This window comes from Juglans microcarpa x Juglans regia, chromosome 5D (assembly GCF_004785595.1).
Source record: "Juglans microcarpa x Juglans regia isolate MS1-56 chromosome 5D, Jm3101_v1.0, whole genome shotgun sequence".
NCBI lineage: Eukaryota > Viridiplantae > Streptophyta > Magnoliopsida > Fagales > Juglandaceae > Juglans > Juglans microcarpa x Juglans regia.
In genome coordinates this window covers 21,365,585-21,378,141 of record NC_054602.1, presented here as the reverse complement: position 1 = coordinate 21,378,141, position 12,557 = coordinate 21,365,585, and the positions used below count along the sequence as shown (strand labels likewise).

The 12,557-nt window shown below is 33.3% G+C and overlaps 1 protein-coding gene across 1 annotated transcript; it reads left to right on the top strand.

Annotated features, from left to right (window-relative positions):
- The first annotated feature begins 8,212 nt into the window (after positions 1 to 8,212).
- On the top strand, positions 8,213 to 10,302 carry LOC121265811 (NAC transcription factor 25-like). Its single transcript, XM_041169474.1, has 3 exons — positions 8,213 to 8,742; positions 9,292 to 9,491; positions 9,937 to 10,302. Exons 1-3 carry the CDS (start codon positions 8,349 to 8,351, stop codon positions 10,300 to 10,302), a joined length of 960 nt encoding a protein of 319 aa, XP_041025408.1. The 5' UTR covers positions 8,213 to 8,348.
- Positions 10,303 to 12,557: the final 2,255 nt, after the last annotated feature.

Below are 12,557 nucleotides of genomic sequence, written 5' to 3'. Positions count from 1 at the left end.
TAATGACAGTAAGTGCTAGTTTGGGTAGTGGAGTATGAGAATACTCTACTATTATTCATTATTTTATAATTATTTTTCACCTACTATTCACTACTATTCAATATTCTATCATTAATTTTTCAATACTATTTACAGAATATATGAGATCACCTCACTATCCAAATGCAACCTAAATCTTTTGCGGCCTCCTAATCAAGAGGATAGACATGAGTTACAAATTTTGAATTGGTAGGCCAACATGTATTTCTATTACTATAAAATTTAGAAATGAAGTACTTACTAGTGTGATTATGATTATTCTCTTATACATATATAGTGATAAATCTTGTATTTGTGTTCCTATAAGAAAGAAATAGGATTTTTTTTTTCAACATCTCAAGGGGTACGGTGTGAATTAAATAAGATCTCTTGAATGGAAATTGAAAAGGGATGTATATAACTCCAATTCAGCAAAAAATGGTAGCATATTTGGCTCAAGAAGAACGAAACATGCAATAAAGTGAGCTTAAATTACTTAATGATTTACCAATGGCTATTTATTCATGATTGTGCATGTGAATTAGTTTGAATATTGAGGTTCATGAATTACAAGCAACGTAGATGAAATACAAATTAGGAGGGATTTGGGAAGAGGAAACACATTAAAACAATGTCTATTATATTTTCATATATATTACGACAAGATAATCTTTCTTACTTGCTTTCTACCAAAAGTTAAAGCTATTATTAATAAAATTAGGAAACTATCATCTTTGAAAAAAGGTATGCATATTTGTGTGTCAAAAATCCTGAGCATTTTAGAAAATTTTTTAATTTTATTTTTACCAAGCATCTTTGGTTCAAAAACTCTCAAGTTAGAGGGAATTTCAAAAACTGTCTTAAATATCATTTTTAAAAGGTAATCGAGGGGTAAGGAATGGTTAGAATGCCAAACCAAGTGTGAATGAAGCAAGGGAATAGTTTTACCTTCATTTGACTTTTTTGAATAGGAAGTAACTTTTCATTTGAATTCAAATTTAATCAAACCAGCTTAATTATAAGAAAACTTAAAAACAATTTTACCCTTTAATTGGGGTGCAAAAGTGAGAGAAATCTAGTCTCTCCAAATCAGAGATTACAAATATCAATTGAATATATAATACGTACATGCCCAAAAGATCTTCTTTATGCCCTTTTACTTGAATTAAACGACAAAAGCCATGAAAAGAAAGTTATCTTGCAACAACCAAATTATACACCTCTCTTTCAGTTCATAGCCCCTACTTTGCTTTAAACTTCATGGGCTTTGGGGCTTGTAAAAGTTAGCTAATATATCTCTCAGTTCTTCTAATTTCTGTTCTTTGTTTTTGTGTATCTATTCTTTTGAAACCCGACAATCATATAGGGTGTGATTATTATCTAACACACAAGCATTACAGGCAGAACAAAAGTCCTCTAAATTTCCATCTACTATATGTGCCAAGGTAGTGCATTACAGTTTACATGGTAATGCACTATGCCCCTTGCAATATGCTGACCCAGTGAAAAGGTCGAGATTATGTGAATATAACTGGCTTATATCAACAACCATGTGGGGTTTTTGCATAAATCATATTGTAAATGGAAAGGAATTTCAAAGCACAAAGAGCACAAGTTAATTAAATCTCCATGTCTACCCATTTTCAGATATATGATTTCTCATTGTAAAAACCATCCTGTGCAATTATACAAAAATATTCAAGGGATCCCATCACCAACCAAACACAGCACATGCAATTTACAAAATTCATCTCAATGATAATAGGGGTAGGGTGAGAGAAATCGAGAGAAGGGATTTGCGGGGACGGAGCAAATTAAATGTAATCACAAATCAGAATACCTTGTTTTGTAGCCGTGCAATTGAAGAGTGACTCAGGCGAAGAGAAGAATGCGGGACCGAGTGACACGATTTGTTGCTGTGATGAAAAAGAGACAGAGAGATAGAGCGAGGACGATAGGGTCAAACCATTAGAGAGAGAGAGAGAGAGAGAGGGAGATCAATATATTACCCGTGACGGCGAGGCGGCAAGGGCTTTGGATGGGAAGGCTCAATAGCGATGAATTTGTGCGATGGAGAGATAGAGGCGTATGCGTTGAAGATAGAAAGGGATTTACAGTACTATCGAGTTGAGGGTAAAGGCCGAAAATTTAGAGTATATAAATGCTACCTTTTTTGCGGCAAAACAATTTGCTGCAAATCACGTTGCATGCTTACAATGCTCGTAAACCTCTATCTCCCCCATTTTTCACATGTTAAGAATTTAAGCCCTTTAGGAAGCAAGTTACATGTATAGCCTTAGGAAGTAGTCCAGTATTTTTATTTATGATGATATCATTGTGATAAAACCAAGAGAAATTAGATGGTTTTTGTTGTGGGGGGGGGGGGGGGGGGGGGGGGGGGGGGGGGGGGGGGGGGGGGGGGGGGGGGGGGTGGTGCGCGTGGGAGTCTAATGGATTAATAGGTGAAATTAGGTGAAAATCATAATATTTAGTGAGTGATGACGTTTTCGAGTTATGACTATTAGGTAAATGACGTCTAGTTCATTTAGGTATTTTGGGTTTTAATAAAAAAGCACATGTTTTATTAAATAGTTACATAAAAGAAAAGTAAGTTCTACCATTAAAATATTATTTTTTTATACAGATCTCATATTTACTTATTTTTAATTTTCAAAATTAAGGAGTGCGCGTGACTCTTCATGTGCACTATAACTACAAATATTATTTCTCTAAAACTTTTGTTGCTCGTCATTTGGAGAAAAAAAGTGAATGTATTTCATTGTCAATAATCTTATGTTAACCAAAAATACTATATGCCCACAATACCAAAGAAACAGTGTTGGCATGCCCTTTGCATGATGTAAATTATGAACTCAAATAAATAGAAAAAAATCTAATTATATATTGATCTTACGATTAAATAGATCTATATATGTAATAATAATAATAATAATAATAATAATAATAATAATTTAATGGAGTAGCTAGGGATAACAAACTTAACCAACATTGGTAAGAAAAATCCACTTACCCAAGCGTACTTAATGCTTGTAAAACATGGGAAGGCATAAGAGGTTTAAAATATGTATGAATCAACCAGCTATAAAAAGACCATATAATAGTACTCAAACTTTAACCAACATTGTAAAAGAACATCAACAGATATTGGTCATGAATTATTGATCACACAAAATTAATAAAAGTTTATCAAGTGAAGTATAATTTCTATAATAATGAAACAAGTTAGCAATGAGCTCATCAACTCCTAAAAGGATCGATGCACATATACCATATATATATATATATATATATATATAGATGAATCTACTCTAGCCTAAGATCAGATTCATCTATATATGCTCATCGTTTTATGTTTATACATTGATCTAAAATTAATTGTAGCTCCTTGAGGCACAAAAAATGGACAATGAGCAAACAAACTGTTGTGAAAAATTAGTTATGTTATGTAAAGATAAAGGTTGTATCCAACTTATTTAAATCAACTTGGACTGTGATCTAAAAACAAAAATAATTTTAGAGTACACCTTTGTGCCAGTACTAGATCAAGTACTGATCATCTATACCAATGTGTATTTGTGAGCATGACATCTGATCATTCACATTCATTAAGAACTCGTTTGGATATTAAAAGTATCTTAGAATATTTGTAAATAGTAATAAATAATTTAAGTTAAGATCATGTTTTATTGGGTTTTATGAAATGAGAGAGAAACAAATTGCAAGAGGCCTTTACGTGATCTAGAGTGCCCCAAACTCTTGAAATTCCTGTTCACGATTCTTGATGCATGCTTCAAAGTCTTACGTGAGTTTATGTGGGATATTGACATGAGAGCTTTGCTACTCATTATTTTCATATATCACATACCACACTTTTTTTTATTTGTTTCAATCTTTTTTATTTTTATTCTTCTTAAACTAATTGAATTGTTTTATTCATCATTCATATATCAGACATTTGTTAAAAAGAAAAGAAAAAGGAGCGGTGTGTAGGAATAATGAATATAATTTTTCTTGACAGAGTATGCTCATCTATTCATTAGTCATTTTTTGTTTCTAAATAAAAATATGTTTGCCTGACTTTTCTAAGTGAGGACTTCATACAGAATTAATTGTCAATGAAGATCAAAACTGTTCTACCGTTCATACGTACGTACGTGAAATAGATAAGGATCTATGATATTTCTCCTAATTGTAGAGTGCGAAACTTTACTTGCAACCGGGCTACGGAATCCCATGTAACCGGGCGCTTCTTTTGATGAAGAATTTCATTTTTTCTACATTTCTTTCATTTTCATTTCGTTCTCTTTCTCTCTCTTTATCAATTTTTTTCTACCCTCATCTTCCTCTCATTCTCCCTCTACATTTCTCTCCTCCATCGCAAACATCCGATTGTACATAGCAACAAGTTGTAAGACCCACTCGGTTTGCTCCAAAACAACTGCTACTGGGACTAGTAAATTTGTGAGCTTTGGTGGTAAAGAAATAATGGGTGCCACGACGACAAACACAAATCAAACTTTTGAAACCTTTAATGATTTGTGATTTTCAGTCTGGTTGTGATTTGTAGCCTATCTTTTTTTCTCAACCTTCACTGTTTTCAATCTGTTTGTGATTTTTTTTTAACCATACTTTGTGCTTCTCTTTCATCCTCTTCATTTCTGTTTGAAAGTGTTCATCTGAACTAGATTGACCCAAAAGCTTGAATTATTTTGGGCTAAAGAACCTGCATTTTGTGTAAATCCAAGTATGGTCATCTGCTTTCAAGAGCAGGAGTCGGTTCTGAACTTGCATTCCAAAAGTTTGTCTTCTAAAATGATTTAAGATTCAAAGTCTATTAGTTTTCTTTTCTTTTATTTCCTACTTTTTCCTGCAAACCAAACAAAGCATTTGTGAAAATTTCTCTATCATATACGAAACTTAATTCATGGTCAAATGCAAAACTTGAACTCTTTTTCAGCATTGCAAGTTCAGTACTCTCCCAGAACTGAAAATAAATTATCACTCTAAGATTGAGAACGGAGAAAGAAGACATTACTGCCACCATTTGTTTTGAATTTAGTGAGAAAGAAGGAAAGATAAAAGAAAAGAAAGAAAGAAAGAAAGAGAGGGATATAGAACGAGGAAAATGGGAAGGGGACTGTTTGAATGTTGGGATTAGATGTTTTAGTATTTTTTCTTTTTTAATATATCTTGGCTGAGCCGATTCCCCGGGGGTTCCCCAACCCCGGTTGCCTATAGCAAAACTCTTGTAGAGTAGATCAGAGAACTACCAATTCTTATGTTAGATATATTTGATATGCATGGGCTTCTTTTAATTATCTACAAATTAATTACTTTTTATATATATATATATATTTTTTTTTTTTTGGGAATAAAACATCATGTGGTACGTACCGCACGCGTACGTTGTCCAAGAACCAGATCAACTAGGATATATACTGTAACTCCCCGGTCCCGGATGGGGTTCGAGGGTTACTACCTTTTACTTAAATATCATATATTATATTACAGTACATATATTTATAGACTCCAAATTCTCAATGCCATAGAAAAATTATTGTTTCAAACTAACTACCTCAATATAATCAACATCCCAAAATACCAAGTTATCAGAACACGACTAGAGTATTTAATTCCTCACTACTCATATAAACCTTCTATGCTTAAATCATCTCACTCATACTCCATAATCTTGATCCTCAGCTGAATTATTCAAATCATTTGAAAAATATTGTGGAGATAAGGGATGAGTTATTAACAATTCAGTAAGCATAGCAAAACAGGGCCAGAGGTCACTATTATATCACTCATGCTCCTACTATCATATCACTCATGCTCCTACTATTATATCTCGTGACAAGGTCAGAGGTCACTATTATATCCTGCAACAAGGCCAGATGTCACTATTATCACCCGTGACAGGGTCATATATCAGAGCAAAACAGAATCAGAATCATCGGATCATAACTAGAAACAGAATCAGATATAGAATAAAAAAGTCATGCCAAAGGTTTTCAGATGCCAAATCATATCGAAACAGAGTACTGAACAATTTCATATCATTTTCACATATTCAAAACCGATTCAGAGCATCTTCACATAACATGCACAAATTTACATATATCATATTCACTCTTTTTGCATTGTCAAAAACAAAATGCCATAAATTTGCTCATGTCTACACCAATCATAACAAAAATACTTTTATCTTTTATACAAATTTTATGAGTAATGCAGAATAAATAATTGTGGTTGTTCCAAAATTCTTTTCATAACAAAAACATGCATATTTTTCATAAAATCAACCCTAGTTCAATTTTTTTTATGCAAAGTCTAGCATAGATACCCCGCTTACCTGAACTTTTCATTTTTCTAAATACAACAGTACGAAACGAATATCAATCGTCACGTTAAAATTAGACATGAACTTATGTAAATCTCCAAATAAACAGTATTTTGATATTTAAGACTGAAAATATCAAAATAATCTGTTTTCCTAAAACTTCTTAGATTCTCGCAACCTTATATATCATCACTCCCCAAGTGAATTGATATCCACTTAATCTCTCCGACTAATACTTTGAACCGTAAAATATTTTACTATTCAAATCTAACTATAAAAAATTTAATACTAGTTAATATAATTATACCAAAAATCTATTACAGTAAACAATAAAATTTCATTTAATAAAAAAAAACTAGATTAGATTTAAAGTGTTTAAAATAAAATTACATGATTACTTAAAATATAAAAGTTAATGATTAACAACATAATTTAAATCCCTTAAATATTTGCTATGAAAATAAAGTTTCTGAACTATTTTGAAATAAAATTGAAAGCACTTAAAAAATATATATATAAAGTACAGTATGTAAACAAAACAGTCCAGACCCAATTGTAAAAGAATAATGATAGGGTTATTACCCTACTACTACCCATCTACTACTCTTTTTGTATTAGATTTTTTTTTTAACTTTTATTTTACTTAATGATTAAGGAAGTGTGTATTAGTAAAGTTATATATTTTTTTTAATTTTTTTCTTAGTGATTAAGGATGTAAAAAAATACTTAAAAGAAAATGATAAAAAAAAAAAAAAAAACTTGAAATGCACTTGGGTAGTAGATGGGTAGTGATAACTACCCATTGTAAAATAAGGCCATAAATGTAATATCAGTTCAAAGCTCCCCTTTACCAAAGACAAAATATTTTCATTTTGTAAACCAGACTTCACTGAGGCGAGAGGAGCAGTGCATGGATCCTTACCATGAGGCTACGTGTGGTGGCGGTTTGGGTGGATCTAGACTGCGGCGCTGCTGGGCTCAACGGTGGTGGGACTTCTGGGAGAGAGAGAGAGAGTGATGGGAGAGAGAGAACAGAGAGAGGGAGAGAGCACTGTGAGAGGGGAGGATACCGAGGTGGGTGCTTTATCTTAGGTGTGCAATCGTGAGGTGGGAGGGGTGGTTCTTGGTTGGTGTCCAATGATGGAGAATATTTTTTCCAGCGAGTAGCAGTGGCCAAGCCGCTGAGATATTCAAAGGTGGTTAGAAACGTGATATCGAAAGAGAGAGAGAGAGAGTGTGTGCTGCAGCAGTGGCCTATGGTGTTCTTACTGTGCTTGAACTGTGGCAACCGTAGGGTGGAGGCTTGGGCAGTGTTTTCAGTGGAGTTGGATGGCTGAGGAGGCTTGCGAGATTGCCGTGCATGGGAAGAATCGGTGCTCTATTTCTGGTTATGAAAACAGAGGATGTTTTGGGGACGTGCGTGGGTGGCCAAACAAGGGTTGAGCGTCGATTGGTGGTTGTTTATAGTTGCTGTGTTGAAAAAGAAAGGGTTCTTGTGCATGGTATTGTTTTGGTTCACGGTGGGTGATGCAACCAACGAGAGAGACAATCAATAGCATGAGAGACATGGATAGAGAGAGTTTGTTGAGAGAGAACTAGAAAGGGAGAAACAAGTTGACTTAAATATTGATTCAATTGGATTAACTTCTTCTGACTTGGTGCTCTCCTATATACAAGGAAAAAAAGAAAGATAAATCCTGGAAGTATCCGAAAAAAAAAAAAAAAAAAAAAAAAAAAAAAAAAAGAAAACAATCCGAACTGAAGGATAAAATGTTTAAATGAATTTAAAAAATATTTATAAAGACAAATTACACTATTGGATAAGTCCAGGACTCCAAAAAAATCTGTAGAAGTGGACTGGAGCTAAGATTTAAAATATATTTATTTATAGAGAGAGAACGTCGTACGAGTTTCAAGTTATTTGACGTCTACTAAAATTACTTGTTTTTCAGAGAAGAGTCCTGCTATGGAGGCTGAGAATGGCAAGGAACGTAAACCGATTCTCATGGTTGCTGTTACTACCCAATCATTCACAAATAACTCTAGAGAGCAACCCCAATTAGCCCTCGACTGTAATACACCAGAGAGCAACGACAGTTCATTGATCACAACGAATAATATTGGAGCTGCTCATAATCAAGGGTTTCCTACAGATCAAGATGATGAGTCAAACAATTTCAACATCAATAGCAAGATTAAGGAACAAGGATTTTTTTCCAAACCTCCTGAGTACAGATTCCTCCCAATAGACAAAGAGCTCATCATCTTTTACTTGGAGAAGAAAGTATGGAACCAGCCCCTGCCAATTAACAAGATCGTGGAGGTTAACCTATATGCATATAACCCAAATTTTCTTGCAGGTAGGTAGTACTGATCTTGTTCAAACATCCTATTTCTTTCTTGGTATTTTAATGGTTTTAGCTGTTTGGAACTTGTTCTTTTCCAATGAAATTGGTTTGAACATAACTTTGCATGATATAAAGTTTCTTGTTTGCTAATTATTTATAATCTGAATGTGAGAATCATGATAGATATTGTGCAGATACCTTAATTTTCTTGATGTGCTTGTTTTTCTTGGAACTAATATTCCTGATGTCAACCATCTTCTTCTTTCCATGTCAAATGCACTTAGCAAAACTAGAAGGGAATAAATATATGAAATTACACAAATATTCTTGTTCAACTTCAATTTTGTTTAATTGATTTGTTGGATAGTGCTTCATTTCGTTTGACTGAATTAAATCATGTGCAATTAATCAAGTAGAACTAATTATCTTGCTTGTGAGTGCATATTCATGTGGTGCATACAGTCATGACATTCAATACTTTGAGCTTAAATTAAGACTATTTCATATTAAAGATCAGAAGTTGAACTATAAAAGTAACACTTGAATTTCTTCCATTAAAAGCAAAATACAAGGATTATCAAGAAGATCAATTATACATTTTCACCCCAAGAGATCGGAAGTATCGAAATGGAAGACGGCCAAATCGAGCTGCTGGTGATGGATATTGGAAAGCCACCGAAGCTGACAGGAAAATCAAATCCAATGGAACAATAGTGGGTATAGGAAGGCCTTGGTTTTTTATATGGGAAAGGCTCCAAAGGGTAAAAAGACCGACTGGACTATGCACGAATTTAGAGTTGAGAATTCACCCTGTAGCGAAAGAGGCTCAAATGGCATGAGGGTATGTAGTTTTTCATCCTTTTACTAATTAATATATATGTTTGTTTTAAGACTCTTAATTCTATTCTCAAAAATTGACCATGATCAGCACTAAATCTGGTACTATGCAATTGGATTACTGGGTCTTATGCAGGATTTATAAAAAACCTGTTAAATCAATCAAAATTCAAATTGAAGATAACGTTCCTGCGATGGTTGGTTCAACTTCTCTACTAGATGATTATGATTGGGGGGGGGGGGGGGGATGATGAGATGAATTTTGGAAATCTCGAAGCTGCCGCTATTGCTGATGTTGAAGTACCGATAATAGGTGCCTGGGATAATATGCGGATCACCACGGCCAGTACCTTCTAAAATGGGTTCCAGCAGCCAGAATCTGCTGCTCAATGCAATAATGATCATGCTCTCGATTCTGGGGCTACTTTCAATGGCTACTTCAATTATGCAAGTCCTCCTGATCTTCCTGCCACGATGGTTCCACCAATTGGGTGGTCCAAGTGGGTGTATAATTCCACAGATCAGACAGTCTTTGGGTCTAACTATCCAAATGAACCGAGTGAATTCCAAGAGGATCTGTGGATGAGTTTGCCATCTCAATTGGATCCTAGAAGTTATAGCTATTACCAAGAGTCGTATGTGCATCTTCCCGATAGTGTCCCAAATAATAATCCTGATAGTGTCCTAAATAATAATCCTAATGATAGTGATGGCAGTGAAGAGTCTGACGATTGATCTTTAATTTGTTGAGGGAACTTAAGTATTAGTTTATATAGGATGATGATCTAGCTAGTTTTGGCAGCTTAATTTATGTATTTGCTTGACATTTTCCACCGGATTCATGGAGATGATTTTTATTAATTCCTAATAAAACTTCGATCGATATTGTCATTAACCCTATGTGGCAGAGATGAATGATCTTTAATATCGATCCAAGTACTATATAGAGCTTTCAGGGTTGACAATAATTGATATATATGTTAATTTTAAGTGATTTTATTATCTTCATGTTTCATCAATATTCATATGTATGTGTTTCTAAAACTGCTGTATAGGTCAGCACACCTACTACTACTGAAGTGCCTACATGGAATAATTTAATTTATAAAATAAATTTTAAAATTTGAATCTTACAAATCAAATTTTACTATTTAAATAAAACCTAAAATCGTTGGATGTGATCATAATTTATAAGATTCAGATTTTTAAAATTTCAACTGCAGATTAAATATTCTTGCTAAAATATATTGAATTTTTCTTTATATATCTAATTTCATCTGCCTCGTTCTTTCCCTATATTTACTAGAGAAATTTGAACACACACACACACACAATTATTTGTTGATCATAACAGCTCGTAATTGCTAGCTTGTTTCATTTATATAATATTTATATAATTTGAATGTTAAGAAATGAATTAATTAAACTATTTTGAAGTTTATACGAAACTTAGAATATAAAAAATTATTGTTTCAAAAAATAAAAAAATACAAAAAATTATATATTTCACATACTGTATAATATATATATATATATAAATGGTAAAATATTAGCTTAATATATTTTACAGTTACACGCCTAGTATGTAGAACAAATTAGGATTCAATCCATTAATTTGTAAGGTAGGCATGAAACTGTAGAAGATTAATATTAAGTCACAGACTAATTAATTATAATCTCCAATATATATGATTCATAAAACAACAAACTAGAGCAAATTCAATAAAAAGGAAGTGCTTCTGCAAGTTGCCATTTTGTTGGAAATTCCTGTTTTGCTATGTTATTTATATTGGCTGATTGTGAAGTTGGCATTTTATGTGGATCATGTTTAATGATAGCATAAGTGATATATAAAATATGTGTGTATATATGGAAGTGTTTTAGCTAGTTTTGGAGTTCATAGACTTTATATCAATTCAGTTTTTATGATGATGGCATTTCTGTAGCAGTGTTATCAACAAAATATATTAGATTGTATGAACATTCTATCTTGGGTCATTAATGACCATTATGTCGTATTGATCATTATAACAATGGTAAAGATCTATAAAAAATCATTGGAAAAATGGTGGCCAATGACCATTACAGGTAGCAAATATGGGCATTAAACTTGACTAACATGTAATGAGCAGTAAATATTCTCCCTCAAATGCAACCCAATATATATATATATATATATATATATATATATATATATATCTGGAGTGTTCTATTACCCACAATGTATCCTTGCAGAAAAAGATGTTTTAGTGGCAACATTTTAGACCTGCACACAGGATCAAATCGACCATTATAGCTTTTTCCACGAAACTTTTTGTCAAGAGAAATTTTTGTTGGTGATGTCTGGTTGCGGTAATTGTGTTTTAGCAGCGGTATCAACTTGTTATTAGAGCCAATTTACAACGATATTTCTCGTGGTTAAACTCTTGTTTTGATGATGTCTCTTTGTGGGAGAAAATTTTTTGTGGCGACGTATGCAGCCAATAGTAATCTATTTGGCGATTACTATTTGTAGGAGAAAGGAAATAGTGATAGAATTTATTGATGCAAAAAATATTTTTGTGGCAACATATTTGTGCGGCAATTAAGTATAGTGTCTGATATTGGATGATCTAATAGACATTTCTGACAATTTTTTTTCTTATTAGCAATGATTGGAGTTGCTGTAATAAGTAGACATTTGTGGCAAATTATAATTTTGCCGAATTTCATACTTAATTTGGCATTTTATTATCTGCAAACCAGAGGCCATGAGATTTTGTCAGTATTGGTGTTTTACGGCAATTTTTTATGCTTATTGCGGCAAAAGTCGTCGCGGCAAAAAGCTGATTTTGTTGTAGTGACAGGGGCTTCCATGAGGTTGAATGTAAGGTTATGAGGTGGTTATCAACCAGTAGGGGTACTAGGCACTGTGGTGGTGAAACATAAGGTGTGGGGCTAGCTTCCACCAGTGTGGTGGTGTAAGATTGACGGACGGCATACATGGCATG

Coding starts and splice junctions, on each gene's coding strand:
- LOC121265811 (XM_041169474.1), top strand. CDS start 8,349: ATGGAGGCTGAGAATGGCAAGGAACGTAAACCGATTCTCATGGTTGCT. Junction 8,743..9,291: donor TAACCCAAATTTTCTTGCAG/GTAGGTAGTACT, acceptor TTCCATTAAAAG/CAAAATACAAGGATTATCAA. Junction 9,492..9,936: donor TATGGGAAAGGCTCCAAAGG/GTAAAAAGACCG, acceptor AATGGGTTCCAG/CAGCCAGAATCTGCTGCTCA.